This window comes from Dermacentor andersoni, chromosome 1, assembly GCF_023375885.2.
Source record: "Dermacentor andersoni chromosome 1, qqDerAnde1_hic_scaffold, whole genome shotgun sequence".
NCBI classification, from domain to species: Eukaryota; Metazoa; Arthropoda; class Arachnida; order Ixodida; family Ixodidae; genus Dermacentor; species Dermacentor andersoni.
Genome location: NC_092814.1, coordinates 117259784 through 117280556, shown reverse-complemented (window position 1 = coordinate 117280556; position 20773 = coordinate 117259784). Strand labels below are relative to the sequence as shown.

The following is a 20773-nucleotide window of genomic DNA, read 5'->3' as shown; positions in this document are numbered from 1 at the left end:
GTCAAAGAACCCCAGGTGGTCGAAATTTCCAGAGTCCTTCATGCCTCCACTACGGCATCTCTCATAGCCTGAGTCACTTTGGCACGTGAAACCCCACAAACAAAACCATTGAAATCGAGTGGTTGCCTCTGCAATACATCTGCTGCGTAACACATCGGCGTATCTAAAGCGTTATTCGCGAATCCTTTCACTTTCAGGAATTGAAGGGTCCGAATGAGCCCCGTGTGGTCAAGATAGTGCAAGATGACAGTAGGAGACACAGACCAAAAGAATTAGGATTGAAATACGTTTCGGGTCCGTGCGATTGCATTTTTTTAATAACGTTGTTTATTGCCTCAGGGCATAAAGAAATATGTACAAAGGAAATTAAAAGGGGTATTAAATGAGAGAAAGAAAGGTTGGCTGTTCTTTGGCCGGTGTCTTCCACTCCTTAAGTTTCAGTAATATGAAGCGTCAGCTTACTCCTAAAATATGTGAATGGGGTTCAGAACAGGTAACACAAAGCATAGCAAAAATTTATTGCACATCGTAGTAATAGCAAAGCACTGCACATCATACATTCAGGGTAATTCAAAATACAAGGTATCACATTTACACATGCTTCTGTGTAATTTGAAAGAAAAACATTAAACATTGAATACCCACTAAGAAATGGGGAGGCAAGGATACCACTTTCCACTAAATAAAAAATTAAGACGTTCGACCTTGAAGAAATATGCAACGTAGAGCACCCTCGCTGCTGCCTCGACGACACATAGCCGGACGTGCAGCCAGGGGCGAAGCAGTGACGCTGCCTCGCGTATTTTTGCGTTGGAATTCATCTGTTCGGCGAAGTCCGGCACTCACATTAACATGTCAGCAGCGAAACACATATTGCCATAAACGAGAGAACACTTGGCAGCCGCGAAGAAACAGAAACGCTGTCGCGCCGGCCAGACACCGCGGGAAGCTGCACACGCGTGCAAACGCGTGACTGCATCGCCCAGCTGACCGCAGCGCCACCGCGGCCTTTGCGGCTGCGCATGAACGAGAGGATCGCGCTTTCTCGGCGGATATGCAGGCGCTGGCGTCACCTCCCCCTTCTAGCCACCATAGCGCACGCGAGATTGAGCCACCATCGTTGGTTCACTGCGTCGCACACTTTCCCTCGCACACACAGCGTAAGGCGCATGAGAACGATGTTAACATGAGATGAACCTAGTATGTCCTTATCACAAACAAACCTGCAGCAACTGCCAGAGGAGGTCAACCCAGCACATCTCCCGCCTACCTCTCTCCTCCACGACTATTTGCCTCATTTCTTCTTCCCCACTTCACTCAACATCACCTAGACTTTCCTCTAGGTGGCCTTGTTTTGCTGCACGCTCAGCGCACTTCTTCGTACTTTCGCTAGCTCGGAGCCTGCACCGGTGACCTGTGAGGTGGCAGATGCCTACTTTAACTCCTCAGTTAACTTTTTCCCCCAGCAAAAAGGCACAGAAGAATTTTTAAGGTCATTAGGCGAGATGACATTGTTTGTGGCTGCTTGCCGATATGCACAGAAGCGCAAAACATCACAGACTGGATAAAACCAAGTAAGAGTACCACTGGAAAATAGTTTTCTATTAAGTTCAGCTAAATAACCATTTTGAAGTAAGATATTTGGATGCACCTGGTCATGTTACCAATTATTCTTCTGATAAGGCAAACTTCTGATAAGACAAATTTTCATGGTCCCTTCGAGTTCATCATAAAGGGAGCCTACTGTATTAGAAAAAAAAAAGCTATACCTTTTGTAAAACGACTAACAGAGTATATGAACTTGAATCGAATGGAGGGACAGCATCCTCCCTAGCACCTGAAGCCGCCAGAGCACAGGCGCCAGCCCCACTGGCATAGCAAAAAAAAAAATTGTTCCAGTGTATCCAGCAATGTTTATTTTTTGTACTGTAATATCAGAAGTTTGCTAAACAAACGCGATGCCCTATTATCGTTAGTGGGCATGTGTTGCGCTGATGTTGTCATATTGAGAGAAACATGGCTTTCCGTAAAAATTGACGAAAATTTTGAACTGTGAAAGAAAGTGCACATTTTATCGGTGTGATCCCGGAACTCGAATGGTGGCAGAGCTTTAGCTGCAGTGAACCATGACCTTCCTCCTTTTGTTATTTCTGTTGTATCGCCCTTAGAACTAGTTTGTGTCTGCATCCGTCTCCATCATAAAGACATTGTCTTTTGTGCTTGCAACCGCCCTCCCGGCCACCCTTCCGGTTTCAGCTTTGAATCACGCAATGTTCTGCACAAGGTGCAGGTTCGATACCCCATAGCACCGAAATTTCTGGTCATAATCATCAGCCTATCTTATGTCTACTGCAGGACGAAGGCCTCTCCCTGCGATCTCCAATTACCCCTGTCCTGCGACAACCGACTCCAACTAGCACCCGCAAATTTCCTAATTTCATTGCCCCACCTAATCTTCTGCCGTCCTCGACTGCGCTTCCCTTCTCTTAGTACCTATTCTGTAACCCTAACGGCCCAATGGTTATCTAACCTCCGCATTACATGACTTGCCCAGCTCCATTTCTTTCTCTTAATCTCAATTAGAAAATCGCCTGTACCCGTTTGCTCTCTGATCCAAACCGCTCGCTTTCTGTCTCTTTAACGTTACGTCTAGTAATCTTCGTCCCATCCCTCTTTGCGTGGTCCTTAACTTGTTCTCAAGCTTCTTTGTCAGTCTCCAAGTCTCTGCCCCATATGTCAGCACCGGTAAAATGCATTGATTGCACACCTTCCTTTTCAATGATAACGGTAAGCTTCCAGTCAGGAGCTCATGATGTCTGCCGTATGCGATCCAACCCATTTTTATTCTTCTGTGAATTTCCTTCTCATGGTCAGGGTTCCCTGTGATCAGTTGACCTAGGTAAACGTACTCCTTCAGAGACTTTAGAGGCTGACTTGCGATCCTGAACTCTTGTTCCTTTGCCCGGCTGTTCATCATTATCTTTGTCTTCTGCATATTAATCTTCAACCCCACTCTTGCACTCTCTCTCTTAAGGTCCTCAATCATTTGTTGTAACTCGTCTGCAGTGTTGCTGAATAGAACGATGTCATCTGCAAACCGAAGGTTGCCAAGATATTCGTCGTCGATCCTTACTTCTAAGCCTTCCAAGTTTAATAGCTTGAATACTTCTTCCAAGCACGCAGAGAATAGCATTGGAGAAATTGTGTCTCCTTGTCTGACCCCTTTCTTTATAGGTATCTTCCTCCTTTTCTCGTGCAGAATTAAGGTAGCTGTGGAATCTATGTAGATATTTTCCAAGATATTTACATAGCCGGTCTGTACTCCTTGATTATGTAATGCCTCTATGACTGCTGGTATCTCTACTGAATCAAATGCCTTTTCGTAATTTATGAAAGCCATATAGAGAGGCTGATTGTACTCTGCGGATTTCTCGATTACCTGATCAATGACATGGATGTGATCCATTATAGAGTATCCCTTCCTGAAGCCAGCCTGTTCCCTTGGTCGGCTAAAGTCCAGTGTTGCCCTTATTCTATTGCAGATAGATTTTATATAACACTGGGAGAAAGGTAATGGGCCTATAATTTCTCAATTCTTTCACGTCTCCCTTCTTGTGGATTAGGATCATGTTTGAATTCTTCCAGTTTTTTTGGACCCTTACAGTCAATAGATACTTCGTATAGAGAGCGGCCAGTTTTCCAAGCATTATGTCTCCTCCAGCTTTGATTAAATTGACTGTTATTCCATATTCTCCTGCCGCTCTTCCCCGTTTCATGTCTTGCAAGGACATTCAGACCTCATCACTAGTTATAGGAGGTGTTTCTGTATCCTCTTCATTACTGCTTCTGGCGGGTGATTTCAACTTTCCGGGCATTTCATGGGCCAAGCCTCATCCTCATGTAAGCTCTAATTCCTGAGAATGTACTTCTTTCATAAACACTTGTTCAGATTTCAATCTTGCACAGCTCATCAAATGTCTGACACACATTTAAAAAAAAAAAATTATGGGGTTTTACATGTCAAAACCACCTTGTGATTATGAGGCACGCCGTAGTGGAGGACTCCGGAAATTTCGACCACCTGGGGTTCTTTAACGTGCACCTAAATCTAAGTACACGGGTATTTTCGTATTTCGCCCCCATCAAAATGTGGCCGCCGTGGCAGGGATTCGATCCCGCAACCTCGTGCTCAGCAGCCCAACACCATAGCCACTGAGCAACCACAGCGGGTGTCTGACACACATTAAGCTCTCTAGCGTGACTACATTAGATTTACTACTTACCACTCACCCTTCATTAGTTGGAAATGTAACAATGTTACCTGGCTTGAGCGATTATTTAGCGATGCACTTCTCATTCAAAAATTCTTCAACGCCAATAAGGAAAACAGAAAAGCAGATCAGGGATTACAGCCGAGGTAGTTTTAGTGTTGTTAATGCTGAACTTGAACTTTTCTTGTCTAACTTCATTTGGCAATTTTCAGAAAGATCTATTGATGGAAACTGGCTTTCATTCAAGTCTAAAGTAATTGAACTATCAAATACATACCGTTACAGAGGGTAAGATCAACAAATCACCTTGGTTCACGCCACCTCCGAGACGGCTTCACAATAAGAAAAAAATTACTTTACAGAAAGGCTAGGTTACCTGAGAGCGCTTCTCGTAGGGTAGCTTATCACGACACAGCCAATGACTATGCGCATGCGCTGTCATCAGCCAAGGATTTATTCTTTAAAACAACACTTCCCTCTTTGCTTGTTAGTAATCCACACAAATTCTGGAAGATGGTGAAAAGTGACAGCAACACAGTAGTTGAGCTCATTGGTGAAGTTGGTGCAATCGTCTTCAAGACCTAATCGCTGTTTTTTGTTAAACAACATATTTTTATCTTCCTTTACTGTAATTGAAGCCACCTCACTTCACATACTTGCTCAATATCACTTTCCTCTAATGAATTCCATTATCACTGACTCAGTTGGAATTGATATGTTAATAGAAAAAATAAAGCTTTCTTCGCCAGGTGTAGATGTATCAATCCAAAGTTCTTGAAGAATACTAAAGCTTATTCTTCTATAATGTTGTCGATGCTTTTTGGGCAGTCACTAGATGCTTGTGAACTTCCGAATGATTGGAAGGTTAAGAATGTGGTTCCCTTAGATAAGACAGGTAATGTGCAATCGCAAACAGCGGAGCGCGTGGCCGATAGTACAATCAGCGCAACCTGCTGGCCATGCTCAATTCAGGCAGTGAGTGCGAGAGTACATGTCTCACTGCGATATGTTCGACCGCAGTTTCCTGCGTGTTAGTTTTATCATACCGCTGCACCGGCACATCGCTGGTGCGGCGCGCCGGTGGGGCTTCCGCTGCACATGGGGCTTCAGCTGTGGCTTCAGCTGTGCATGCCACGATTTGAAGATCCTGGTCCTCTGTCGTAGCTCGACGTCTATGTCCACGAGGTAGATTTCCAAGCCGTCTCTCGTCACGCTACGCCTGGAGAATCCGATTACCAGCCAACAACTGGCGGCCTGTAATGCTGGCAATGTCACATTGCGGCACATTGTATCAGTAAAGAGCAATCACCTTAAGTCTGTCTTCTGTCCACACACCAGGCATGGCTGAGTTCTAATGGCCGTAGGAACACCGGGTCCCGACGTTATATACAATAGCGCCGACACAGCAACACCGCCCTGTTAAGGTGTGGCTCTTGTGCAAGCGGCATTTTTAACTGTACAATTGAGTGGCACGAGCAATGCTGCCTGCCAGCATTTAAAGCACCGGTGGTAGCGAGGAGACTATGGTGGCAAAAATAAATACATAAATAAAAAACAAAGCTTGATAGTGAGCAAAGCAAATGCTCGTCTCACACGTGCGGGCTGCCTGTAGGCAACACCGCATGGTGAGAAGCTGCTTTGACGGTAATGTCAGCGGTGCGTCAGTATGATAGAACTAGCACACAGAAAACTGCGGGCGAACATATTGCAGTGGGACACGTACTCTCGCACTCACCGCCTGAATTGAGCATAGCCAGCAGGTGGCGATGATTGTTCTATCGGCCACGAGCTCCGCTGTTCGTGTTTAATTTGTCCACGATAGCACACTTTTCTGGCAACTATAGGCCAATTTCCTTGACAAGCATACATTGTAAATTAATGCAGCATGTCACCTATAGCCACTTAATAACTTTCCTCGAAGAAAACTCCTTCTTAAATGTGCCTAAACACAGCTTCAGGAAAACTTGTTCATGCCCAAAACACAACTCCTCTCCTTTACCCAGGACTTATTTTCTGGACTTGACCATTGCTCATTCTTCGACTGCATCTTCATCGATTTTGCAAAAGCCTTTGACATTGTTTGCCATAAGCTCTTAACTCTTAAAACTCGGCATACTCAATTTGCATACTAATATCTTACAATGGATTGAACACTTCTTGTCCTCTCACACACAGTTCGTGTCAGTTAACGGCTATAACTCTAACAGCTCTCCTGTAACATCCAGTGTCCTTCAAGGGTCAGTTTTCGGCCCTTTACTCTTCCTCATATACATAAATGACCTACCCAATAATGTCTCCTCCTTGATAAAGTTGTTTGCTAAGGATTGCATGGTTTATCGTGAAATATTAACAACCACTGAGAGTGCCATCCTTCAGGCAGACCTAAACAGGGTTTCTGCATGGTGCGATACTTGGCAGATCAAACTGAATGTAACGAAATGTAAAGTAATGAGAATTTCCCGGCATGTTAGTAATTTTCCACCTTCTAATTATTCTCTTAACAATGCTCCACTATATCAAGTTTCCTCATACAAATAATACCTACACATCCACATTACCGAGAACCTTTCTTAGCAAGTACACATAGACCACATCATCAATAGTGCAAATCGATCACTTGGCTACTTAAGGAGTAATTTCTCGCTTGCCCTTAGCAGCTTAAAACTCCTACTTTATAAAACATTAGTGCATCCTAAATTCGAATATGTGTCTTCTATTTGGGATCCCCATGTTAATTCCCTCATCCTTTCTATCGAAGCAATCCAAGTTTGCTCTGTACGCTTTATTATATTAAACCATTCACAAACAGCTAGTGTTACCTGAATGAAATGATCCCTCAGTTTACGTGACCTGTCACTTCGCAGAATATTTCCTGTCTCTGTCTTTTCCATAAAATTAATCATTTTAACCCTGTCCTACGAGACACTTTGTTTACAACCTGTATATATCCAACAGCATGGACCACCATAACAGAGTTGGCGTACCACATGCCGCAACGATTTCTACTTTAATTCATTTGTTCCCACCACAAGCTCCGACCGGAACCACATTCTCTCCACCATTGCTTAAGTAACAGATACAAACGCCTTCAAAACTGCCATCACAGGAATCATTGTATAATTGCATTATCCTATTCTATATTCTTTTTCGTCTGTCTTACCCACTTCTCTCTGTGATGTCTCTACCTTGAGAGTAATTAAGTAAGTAAATAAATAAATAAATAAATAAATAAATAATGTCTTTCTGGTAAATAATCAAGTAGGGGTGATCATTTTTTAAGAAGTGTTCAATATAAATTTGGACAATACTTGCACACCTAAAATAGTCATCCTTGTTCTGTGCAGTCGCTTTAGCTAGACAAGCAGAAACAAAGCAGTGCCACCCAAGCATGACTAGGAACCTCCCATTTATGACATTTAAGATTCAAAGTAAATTAGGATTAATATGAAACTGCACAGTGTATTTCTTCCACATGAGAACAAACCATGAATGCCACAAACAGCTGTGTTGTTACAATATGTGCTGATTAGTTGTGACATTTGCAGGCACTCTGTGGTTAGTACGCAAGTCAACATTCAATAGCTACAGAATCTTGATAGAAGCAAAAAGCCATTGAAATAAAACCTTGTACCTCTGACTGCGCGAACTTTTGGAGGGAGGAATCCACAACAGAACAAAATTTCAACAGGCACAAAGCGAAGGTGTAGTACGCCACCACATTCCATCCCTGAATTTCAGGCCAAATGGCAGACACACAAAAAAAAAAAAGAAACGACTTTCTCATGAATCTGTGCTCAAAAAACTTTTGCGGTAAGGTGTGCACAGATTGCACCACAATTGGAAATGGTGTTCAATTATTTGCCTTAACAAAATGACAGAAAAATGTTCACGCAGAAAGACCACAAGTTAATCCCCAAGGTTACTCAATACACTATGATTTTGAAGTCCTGAAAATATTTCACTTCTTGAGAACTGCAGGTAATGCAGAGAGAGTAGTAACCCACTTGAGTGCAGAAGAGGCCACAGTGGGGACAGCAGTGGTGCAGCCGCAGCCGATGCTGGTGGGCACCACAGAAGGCCCCGAAAGGCATCCGCACTGAAGCACGTCCTAGTTGCTGCGACCTAAGCGGCCGTGTGCATCCCACTACCTGTAGTACAAGCACATGAGACAGCAAACCTACAGGACTACATGAAATGCTAAGCACAAAGCCTAAAGAACAGCAGCATGTTCTTTTTCTTTCGTAACTAAAAATAAATAACTTCCCCATGTGCACTGCACCAGCAGCACTGCTGCTGTGTGTGGCATGCAAATAAAGCCCTACACGATACAACTGCTTTGTTTGCATCTATGGTCACCACAAGTCCTAACTTCGAAAAATACACATCTGAAAAAAAAAAAAAATTAATGCCACAAGAATAACCTGTTCAGTATGTAAAACCTCTGTGGACAGTTCAAAATGCCAATGTCATTATTTTACTAGTTAAATACATTACTATAGTTACATACCTATAGTACTTATATACTAGTTATGTACAGTCAAAATTTTATGAGGTCACTGTTTAGCACTCATTTTTTGCTACTCCTTTTTTTTCAACTTTGTCCTTTCGGCTTCATTTTGTGCTGGTGATGTGCATCATTGCAATACGTTCACACAAACCCAGTAACAAAAGCATCCTCATGATTAGTGGGCAGTGCACAAAGAAACCAAAGCAATCCAAGTTTGTCCGAGATGTCGTTTAGTTGCTCCTCATTACTTCAGCATGCTTTGTAACCTCACTGCTATGCACTAAAACATTTCTTTCTCTCTATCACTAAGAGCTGACATAGTGAAACATATTTATGCACTGAAAAGATTGCACACTTCAAATAACAAAATAAGATGAGAAGAAACAGTGCAACTGACCCTGCCTTGCAAGGAGTCCAGACCTTGACAATGTGACTGATTCTCTGTTGCAGGCCTACTTGGCTCTGTGCAGCAGCACGGCCGCTGGCATGACGGTGACTCGCTATCCCACTGAATACAAGAAGGAACCAAGACTACTGTGGGCCATGTATGTACTTCTTTTTCATTTACAGTGAAGCCCAACATGGTAAACACATAGAAGCACTTCACCCATGCTCCAAGCTGTGTGGGCGTACGAGACGAAGATGGTGCCTTTGGATTATGCGTACAAAAACATCAGTAGTGTTGCAAGGATTGCATTGACTCCAGCAGCATGTCTCACTATGGATCAGCTCCGTGCATTCCAGACAAAACCACCAGCATCTTTGCACATGTGCAGCATGCCCACAGGCCACATTCACACATGGTGATGTTGCCTCATTTGTACCACACTGTACTATTAGCATAAATTCAAATGCAAGCAACTCCAAAACTACTTCAATGTGTTGTATAAGAAGCCAATGAACAAAGACACCAAGGACAACACAGGGGAAATTACTTGTACTTAAAATTGAAATAAAGAAATAATAAATTAATGTAATTGAAAGTGAATGAAAAAACAACTTGCCGCATGTGGGGAACGATCCCACGTCTTCGCATTACACATGCGATGCTCTAACCAATTGAGCTACCACGGCGCCATTTTCCCATCCACTTTCCGGGGTATTTATGTGTTGCTACTATAACTAACTCTAGGACTGTTAGCCAGCGCCACCACTCACAAACCTTGGCAGCGGATATGGAACATCCTTTCTGCCACAGGTTCGAAATTCACATTAGTTATTATCATAATCATCGGTGAATTTTTCTCTTCGCATTTCAATTTATGCTGATAGTACAGTTCTCAGAACTGACCCAGACCAAACAAACCTACAAGGTACAAACAGCCCAGAAGACAAACGAAAAAAGTAACAAGAAATAAAGCACTATGAAATTACAATTTACAGCTTCAGGGCCACAATATGTATGTGAAAATGCATACATGCTACAGGTGTTTAATCTTGCTTAGCAAATAATACAGACAGGTGAGACTTGCTCAAAGCTGGAACTAGAAAAGTAGAAAGAACAATGACTGCCAGCACGCAAGTTGTCATTCTGACAAAGATAAAAAAAAATTAAATTAAATTATGGGGTTTTACGTGCCAAAACCACTTCCTGATTATGAGGCACGCCGTAGTGGAGGACTCTGAAAATTTCGACCACCTGGGGTTCTTTAACGTGCACCTAAATCTAAGTACACAGGTGTTTACGCATTTCGCCCCCATCGAAATGCGGCCGCCGTGGCCGGGATTCAATCCCACGACCTCGTGCTCAGCAGCCTAACACCATAGCCACTTAGCAACCACGGCGGGTCTGACAAAGATAAGGACAGAATGTGCACAGACATGCTGAACCATGGCCTAGGCTCCAAGAATTTCTTAACTGTGCAGTGACCACTTGGAAGAGTACCTTATAGCGTTACGAGTCCATGCAGTTCACACAAGCTCTACAATGCAGAAGTGTACAACTTGCAGCTGACAATACAGATCCCAAGCATGCTTTACAAGGCAATGTTTACACTCTATATGTGATGCATACATACTGAAGTCAAGACATAGACACTTCACTAAATGCTGTGTTGGCATGACATGATGGTATCACATACCATGATGTTATGACAGCATAGCACAAGACCCATGATGGCAACATTTAATAGGTAAGCCCACATCACACAGATAAATGGCATGCAGTAAAAGTATGCTATCCATCAACCAGATGCAATTCAGCCTTGCGCTATAAACCTTGCATATAATGTCCCTCCTTAAAGGGGCTGTGAAACACTTTTTATAACTAATCATAGAATGGCCTCATTATTAAAGAAACATCACCTCAACAATCTCCTGCCCCAAAAACATTTTTTCAAATTCTTCAAGTATAGGCGGAGTTGAAAATAGTTATCGCACCAATGCACAGCCTTCTCTCTCCTTTCGTCTCCACTAGCGCGCTGGAAGCTACATGGGGGATGGCAAAAGAGCAAGGCCCCAACGAAACGTTTTTTGTTTTTTTTTTCGTTCTTTTTGTTTTCTTTGTGATGCTAGTTTAGGCATGTGCGACGCTCTCTCGATGCGAGATGGGCACTCAGGCGCCTCGAGTACAGTAGCAATATCACCACCATAGTGGCTGTACTTGGAACTACATCAATTACAGAGACCAATCAGCATACATGGCTGTCTGATCGTCTCGCCGACAAGAGGGCTCGTGGCAGCACCTTGTGGTGGCCAAGATAGTTACGCTATGCAGCACACCAAACTAGGGTTGCCAACCATCCCTGATTTAGCAAGACAGTACCAAATTTTTGTAAATTTCCAGTGTCCTTACTTGACTCAGTCAGGACAGCAAAATGTTCCCAGACTTTTGTTTTTTTTTGTACTGGATAACAATAAATAGACCAGGTTTTCTTTTCATAATGCCTGACAGCTCGTCTGCCCAATATTCCTTTCTGTGTTTTGTTGCATTGTCGTAAATTTAAAGGCGATTTCATTTTTATCATGCTTCTAATTCTGTTACAGGCCCTAACCGTTCACATTACCTCTATCGGTATTGGTAGCTGTGTTAGGCAACTATGCTTTACATTTATTGTAAGTTGTGAGAGGGTAGTACAGAAAAAAAATATTTCAACTTTGTTTCACGTACACATTGACAGCTCCTCTAGTACTGACAGGGTCGGTCATTGCCCGCCTCTCCTCTGACTTGGTCCACTCGAGAGTTGGCAACCCTACACCAGTGTGATCTCGGCAGCCACGCTCAGCAGATGCAGTTACAAGCAACTGGCACGTTTAGACCAGAAGTGCGAAGATGAAATATTTGTTTGGTCTTTTTGAGATTGCACACCTGCGTAGTTTATGTTTATTTTTAGCAATTATAGTATTACTGAGAATGTTCTCATGATCCCAAAATCAGCCATTAACTGTAAGTGGGCTTGGCTGCGTGCCACGTAGCCGCATGACGGCATTGCGAAGAAAGAGCAACAAATTTTTCACTCTTTTTGACACGAGATTGAAGATTCCCTGCTGCAGGTAGTGCAATAATATTTGGCTCATATGTTCACAGGAGCCTTACCTACAGATCCGCAACATGTTCTTATTATGTTCAAATAGTGTTTCAGGGCCCGCTCATCGTATAGTGCCATTGTATTTACTAGTAGAATTGTAACATTTCTGAGGACAATGCAGCTAATAAAAGTGGACAAAAGCACATAGATATCCTGTTATGCAAAAAATTTGTATATATACAACAAGGCTAATCTCTTTCCTTTTTTTTATCCTAACAATATTTAACTTCCCAGGCAAAAATGCTGCCACACCCGGTGGCATGAACAGAAATTTCCAAAGAGGGAAGTAAAATGAGCTCATAACATAGTGCATACAGTGTTCAACTCCCACTACAAATGAAAAGATCCCTTCCTTCTACATCATTATGATTTCTTGTACACCACTGTAGTTCTGTACCATAGTTTTTCATCACTACAGCATCAGCTGGTAAACAGCTTCCCTGTTGTGTGTTTCTCCTCATCCACACCTTGTGTCCAATTCGCAAAGCCTTTTGCATACTTATACCGCAACAAGGCTTACACTGCCAGCTATGCTAGGCATGGTGGATGGCCCTAAATTTAATTATGACCACTTGTAGCACTTTTAAGTTGCACAAAAATCAGTATAGTCACGTTTCTAAATTTTACAACTTGTGCAATGTCTAGCAAAATTTGTATGACAAGCTATAGATTTCAAATGATAGCCATTTGTACAATGTGTATGTGAACCACTGAATGTCTAAGGTCTTCTTCTTTGCAGAATAAAACTCAGTTAGTAGTGGCACTTGTTTTTGTTTGTGTTATTAGTGTGTGCATGTGTGTGCTCTTTTCAAGCTTAGCTTAGTTTGGGAAGACAGCACTCCTGCCCTACGTCTGACCTGCCTCGCTGCATTCTTAATCTTCCAACCTTTGTTACCGATGACAATGATGACAATGATGTTTATTTGCATCAGTACATCAGTACATGACGCGAGGGGCATGCAGAAAAAGCTGCCACATGGACAGCTTGACGAAGCCGCAGGCCCCTGCATGGGCGTTTGTGCGGTGTTAGCAAACACAAAGGATGTACATCATTGTTGAGAAATGTCATTTACACAAGATTGAGCATCGCAAGCCATGGGAAGCGATAATCATAGGAAAATAGGAACTGATAAAGATTAATGGTCATGTTTAAAAAAGTATGACCAAACAATTCTTCAACATGCCTTACAACGAACCAGAATAACTACCAACTAGCACAAAGAAAGCACAAATAGCAAAGCAACCTGGCTATGTCAGTACAACACAACAAAATCCTAAATTGGATGCATATCAAGTACATCTTCATAATAAGGTTCCCAATTAGTTCTCTCCTAGTGACTCACAAATGCTAATCAATACTGTTTAGTTTTGATGCTCATTAAAGAATAATATGAGTCTTCACGCATCCTCTGAGCTATCTTGGTTCAGTAACCTACCGTCTGTTTGCTCTCTGTGATGTAAAATATATGCCACATTTTTCTGCTTATTTAAGCAGCAGTTACACTAACAGTGAAGGCAGCTTAACTGCATTGGACAAGTTACAAATTGTCTACAATTTCATAGCTAACATAAACAAACACACCACCAATACACATCAGGGAACTCATTCATGAATGAGTCAACTCAAGACTAGGAGTCACCCATAAGCTTGACATCCCGTGCGAGTCATTGGGCATGACAGCCCGAGTGAAGCGTTGTTATACTTTAAAATTTTATTCAAACATAAGGTGGTATAATAAAGCGTCGACAATTGAATCTTTCTTTAAAGGCCAGTTTTTATTTTTAATTCTTTTATTTAGAAAATACCCTGATTAAAGCCAAGGAAGCGGTCTACCATTCTTCCTAAAAGAAACATCGCATTATTTGAGTGTCTAACAAGCTACAAAGTGTCAAATGTGACCAATTCTACCTAGTTACCGCAACACAGATTTTACACATTTTGATTTGCTGAGCAACACTCGAACTAATGCGAGGTGAAATTCATTATTAATTGATAACTCTGTCTTCCGTTACTCTGTCCTGTGACTGTTGTGACTTTTGTTTACAACATAATTGTGGATTCGGATACCAGTGTGGCAGAGGACGAGGCTAATGTATTGAGGCTAATGGTACTGCTGCCAGATATAAATACTTTATTGGCCTGGTCTTACACCTTCTTTTTGAAGAATCTGTGGCATTCGCTTTTAAAGTCAAAGTAACTTCTTTTCTGAAGCAGCTGTTCTTGCCCCAAATAAGTCTACTTCGGAGCTATGGGTCCGCTTGCACTCCCATACGTCCTCCGACTGAACACCAGGCCTTGTGGGAACAGAAACCCATTCTCTCACCTTCAACTCCCTGAAAGCTTCAATGTCAGATTTTGGGACATCAATTATTGTCACCTTTGGAAGTTCAGGCGTCGAAACTTGGACCATTTCAGAAGCCGGGTTGATGGCACATGTGGCGTGACTTCGAAGATTGTGTAGTGTCACCTGGTGCTTCACAATGCCTCCAATGTCTTCACAATGCCTCCTGGAAACTTTTTTCAGAGCACAAACTGCCTACTTTATGTTCCCACAGTGAACACAGACACACTTTATGCGATGGTGTGGGCGTGATCGTTCTGGTCACAAAGAATAGAACTTTGTCCGTCCAATTCCAGTGTCTTGGTGGGCTTCCTTAAACACGAAATAATCCTCGCAAATACGACACATGGCGCACTTTGCAATGTACTCTTTCTTTCCACACATAATGCCAACCACATCCTTCTTGTATGGGCTTGGTGGACAACAGTTACATTTATCTTCAATGTAATAGTCCAATGCTACTTCTAGATCCTCCTGGTTTACCCTCCTTGTGTAGGGGTCAGAAATTGACCACACACCACAATCCTCCTGGTATTTTGTACATTTATGGATCATGTAACGGGTGGCTGCTGGAATAACATGCTGTATCTCCTTCATGTCAAGCGACTTTAGTAGCAGAGTTAATAGATGCCAAGACTAACTGGACGAGTATGAAGCTTCCAAAGGTTGCTTTAAGTTGTTCAACCACTCTGAACAGGTACTGCAGCTCTCTTCCAATGTCATGGGCTGGCTTTCTATGCCATATGATGCTGATAAACTAGATTTATATTTTTTCTGAGACTTGCTCCATTGCTCCATTTCTTCTTCCTTGTGCTTGGCATATGACCCTTGATGTTTTGTTTTAACCAAATGTGGAAATCTTAAAGGCAAAACTTCTGGGCAGTGCATGCACATGTTAAGCTTTTCAATGCCCCGCTTATTTTGGAACGAGCACTTCCTCTGACCCAGAAGTATCCTCAACCTTAGCTGTATCATTTCCAGATGTTTCTACCAGTAGCAATGCATCCTCACTTGCAGCCTGTCTTCAGGTGCCAGTGCCATTGAAGAATCCACAGTCAGTACCCTGAAGCAGTTGAGACAGTTCCCACAGAGAAAATTTGTTTCTCGAAGTGGAAAAAAATTCTGATTAAACAAAATTTTCTTTTTATGTCTCTGCAAATAGTCAACACGAAACATGTTTCCCGCTAGGCTTTGCAGCTGCATTTATCAGAGTGGAAAAAGAAATGCAGGCGTCCTGTACTAGAGGCACTCTCAGCAACACTATTGCCAGAACTGTCCCTAGCACGAAATGAACCTCCTTTGTGCACTGATAGCTTTCACCTTTCACAGTGCTACATTCTCTAACTCGCCCTCTAAACTTCAATGTTGCACGCGGGCATGCAGTATCAAGTTCGGCCGGGCGCGATTAAAGCGCGCACCATATCTGGCCGTCTGCTAAGCGGCGAATCGGGGGACAAAGCTTACTGCACCATGCAGCTTGGGCACATGTCTTTCGTGTTAATGGCCTCTTGGTGCTATAACAGGTGCAATTATTTTTGAATGACCTGAATGATTTGCAGCACAAAATCAGTGCCATGCTGACTCCGTGGAGTTGGTCATGTTTGACACTTTGCAACTTGTTAGACACTCAAATAATCTTTTTTTTTTTTTTCAGGCAGAGTGGTAGACTACATCTTTGAATTTAACCAGGGTGATTTGTAAAAAAAAAAAAGAAATAGCATTTTTTTAGAAACTATTTTCAAATTCCGTCATATTTATTAAACCACTGCATTTGAGTGAAATTTTGAAGTATAATGGCGCCTAGATGAGACACCAAAATTACTGCAAAATAAACCACAAACGTGTAAGTCTATGGCCATAGAGTTTTATTATCAGAAGCTTAACCAGGGTGTCTACCAAGTCGACATTTCCAAATTCCCCGAGTTTTTCAGGTTTTCCCTGAGTGACGCAGAACTATGTTTTATGTCAAGACAGGCTGAAACCCCGTCGCCCAGTGCTGTCACTCTCTAGTAAGCATATGAAAGAAAATTTAAAAAAAAATGACTTAATCCAGTTTGAATACTAAGGAGTAGTGTTTATGTTATTCAAAAAGAGAATAGAAGGGAGGGGTTAGTAAAATGCACAGCAAATAATGTGTATTTGAAAAAAATTGCAAATCGAGTCAGACATTCTTAAATACGAATAAAAAGGAGATGCATACAGAAGCAAATATTTTCGAATATGAGCTATTTCTATCAACTGATAGCAAGCTCAGTAATATGAGGCCTGAACTTTGCCACAATTGAGATTCTCTCTCAACAGCTCGTAAGACAACCTCAACTGTCCTGACATACTCTCAGCCTGCGCACGACGCCTCAGTGTTGTGTTTCACTGCTTTAAAGAGTTGATTTTGGTTTGGATGAGGGACACCTGCATCTCGCATCAGCCAATACTTTGTTTTTTGAGCTCAAGCTCCTTCAAAACGGCGGCAGAACGCTTCCTTTCCCGTTCATTTCTCAATGTGACAGTCATTTCTATTCTCATCCTCCTTCTGCCACTCGTTCGCCCCACAGACCATTTGAAGCATCTTCTTGGTCAGTTGCACAGTCCATGTCCGGCTTTTCGAACTCCCTAAGGGCCGCGAAAACGGCCGAAAAATCAGCCAGTTGGAAAAAATAAATGCATGTCATTTACTGCCCTTAAAGGCTCAAACCGCCAAAGGCACATTCGAAAATGCTCTGAAAGCCTGTCGGTACACGTATTAAGCATATCCGTGCTCGCACTGTGACAGGCGATACTGGGTGCACGTGTGTATAATTAAGGAATACATACTGTGTCCCGAGGCAATAGCCCGTTCCCACGCTTGTTATGCGTCACTGAAATACTTTTGCGTATGCTTCACCAATTAACATTTCTGTAAAGAGGCAAAGCTGACTTTCAGAAACCGGCATTATGCAACGCACCGTGCTTTCCAAGCTTCTAAGCCAATTGCGAGGACCACAAAGGCGGAGTCCGTGCTATTGCTGACAGCAGCGAATTCTTACAATGAAAAACACGGCAACCAATGGCAAGAATCTTAATAGCGAACGCCGAAGCAGCTAGGTCTAGCGTTGCGGCGGCTACGGTTGCCAGCAGATCTGCGTGTGAGAGCGCCGGTTCGAGGCAGCGAGGTAATCAAAACAGCAGCGGTAGTGGCTTTGATTAATGCCGTTTTGTATCTGCGGTCACGGCAAAAAGTCCGGAAGATCAGACGGCAAAGGGTTCTTGTGCTCGAAATTTCAGACGTTCTGGATACATTGACTCCATGGGGTACGTGGTGGTGTTGCAAAGCCGTCCAAATTATCGGGCATCCGGAAAGGGTCATTGACTGTACACTGGCAACTCCTCTAGCCGATGACAGGACGTCAAAGACGATTCATTACGATTCCTGTCTGTTACTCGAGCCAGTGTTACGACTTTCGACCCTTTCAATAACATTACAGCTAATTTTCCCTGATGGAGGCACAAATTCCCTGAGTTTTCCCTGAGTTTTTCCAGACTAGTCAAAATCCCTGAAAATTCCTGGTTTTCCTGGTTGGTAGACATCCTGTTAACATGTCTGAGAAATAAATTCCTAGATTACAGGTATTCTGGACCATTTTCCATATTTGTGCTTTTTTCCTTCAAAACTGGTTCACTAATGAAGTGAAATAAAATGCATATCAGGTTCTACTTCACATGTTCTTTTGCTGTAAAAATATTGCAATCAAGAACTCTCCGAATTTTTTGCTAAGGTACGCTCAAATATGAAAAATTGTGAAAGTTGCTAAAAAAGGGTTTTCCGCAGCCGAATGTTGCATATTTCTTTTTAGGCAGGCAAATTTTTTTTCTCCCAAAACGAAGTTCACAATCATAGACCTGGGTCCATAACCTGCCCTAAACTTAATTTTTATAAAAATCGATGATGGTGACCAGGACTGCCTGTTCGTTCTTATCTGGATTCACCCTACAGTTTCTACACTGGTTGGCATTCAGTGTGCTCCTTGGTATGATTTCTGGTGAGTCTAAGTCAGGATGAGCCAGGCTAAGTCTGAAAGAGCCCTAAGCTAAAGATATACAGTTAAAAATAAATAGTTTGAGAACATTCTATTTATTTTGTCAATCTATGCCAATGCATAGATTTTCCATCACTGTAGTGTTGGAATTTCTGGGTGAAAAATTATAAAATTGATGCACACTTTTTTTTTTCACACACTCACCACAACCTCTAGTCGAACACAATTGAGGTCTGCCTGGCAGAAGGGACCGCCACCATTAATACCTGCAAGAAGACATGGAACTAGCTGAGTAGTCATTACCATACAGGAAGCTTAGGCTAGAACACACATTCAGAAAAAAAACTACAATATTCACCTTCACATTACAGCCTATCCATTAGGAGCCATACCCAACAGAGTCAATGAAACCTGAAAATGGGCCTAGTAAAACATTTTTAAGAACTTTTACAACAAAATACTACCCACTTCTTCCATAGACTGCATCCCAATAATGAAATGGCAATGAAATGAAGAAATTACATTACTTTTTCCTTAATTGCAGCAGTGTACTTCCCTAAGCTAACTGGCAATCTGTAACCCTGCCTGAGAATGATTGAATTCAACTTCCACAGGTTTGACACATTATAAACTTTAACTAAAGTTAAGACTAATACAGAAAGCATCACACAGGCAGAAAACAGTGTGGTTACTCAATGTGACTTGGTGTAGGTAACACAAACAAAAGGAGATAGCACAGTCTTTCTGCTGCTTTTGACGTCAATACAGCAGCATTATGCGGAATCGCCAGTGCATGCTCAGTGTTATTTACAAATCATGCTCTTAGAAAATCTAATTATTTTTCCGATAACACAACTGAAGGCATAGACATGCAAATGTCACTAAGCAAAGCTATCATTTTGATAGCTTTGCTAATAATCGCTCTGATTAGCTGGTTACGTACGGCTTTTCTCAACAATAATTTTATTGAAATTTGGCCCTCAACCCTACATTTTGCAATGATGATCTAGTAAGCCATCATTATTGTTGTGATACTCGGAGAGCATCACACATCTGCCTGTTTGGCCCCTATAGGTCCTAAAAAAGGCACATGATAAATGACATGCTCTGCACAGCCAACGAATTTGCACTTGTGAGGCAGCTTAGCCTCTGTGGCTTATTGGATGCTGAACATACCACCTTCCCACCTGAGTGCATTATTATTTTTATTTTTATTTTTTTCAAGTGGTAAGAAACGCCGGGAATATGTGGGATCACACCTAACTTGTGTTTTACCATGGTCATAGATGAAGCCAGTAGGAGATTCCTCACATTTTCCTCTGAAAAGAACTTCTGCTACGCTAACCAGAACATGGTCAGGATACCCTGCATTTTTCAGGACAATATTCATTTGGGCTAGATGGTGCATACTTGAATTAGGAAGGAACAGCGCCAACTAAGCGATCACAAGTGGGGAGAACGACACAGGACAAGCGCCAACTTCATCTCATCGTCTTAGTTGGCGCTGTTCCTTCCTAATTCAAATACCCTGCATTACCTCCCTATTTTACCTACAGGCAAGCTTTACCTACAAAAAACAAGTGTGCATTGGATCACGTTTAACAATGGTCCTCAGAGACTTGCTTTCAGCTCAACTTGACACCAAGATTTCTGCTTGCTTAGGCCAGTGAAAAGTAATCAAGGTTTTTAGGTATGCTGAAGACTAACTGTGTTTACTTGAATGCAGTTCCTGTTCCTTTGAACGCTTGTTCGGACATGCTTAGCTGCTCTCAAGATAACACATGAGGTGCTTGTCGATGGGAGCATTTCTTTCACATCCGATTATACAAGCCATTTTCCAACAAGCCTTTGCTTCCTTTCCACTTGGCTCAATAAAATCACATAGAAGGACCATTGTAAAATAATATTTGACCGATGTTATGTGAAAGTCATGTTCACATCCCAGTGATGTTTCTTTTAATGTAGAAACTAGGGGCTTAGTGAATGCAGAACATCCTGACCATGTTCTAATTAGCAGAGAAGATCCTTTAAGAAATATGTTGAAAACGTCCTATTGTTTCACCTGCAGTCATGGAAAAACAAAAGTTTACTGTGGTCCCACATACTGTGTTTC

The 20773-nt window shown here is 42.2% G+C and overlaps 1 protein-coding gene across 1 annotated transcript in view; it reads right to left on the bottom strand.

The window, feature by feature from the left end:
* The window catches only part of G9a (histone-lysine N-methyltransferase G9a), a 187259-nt gene that overhangs the window by 148236 nt on the left and 18250 nt on the right, over positions 1-20773 (bottom strand). The window contains exons 3-5 of the mRNA XM_050191012.3: positions 18865-18926; positions 9176-9286; positions 8276-8419 (exon numbers count right to left, since the gene is read on the bottom strand). Of these exons, the coding sequence (XP_050046969.1) occupies positions 8276-8419; positions 9176-9286; positions 18865-18926 (317 nt within the window). The remainder of the gene's footprint in view (positions 1-8275; positions 8420-9175; positions 9287-18864; positions 18927-20773) is intronic.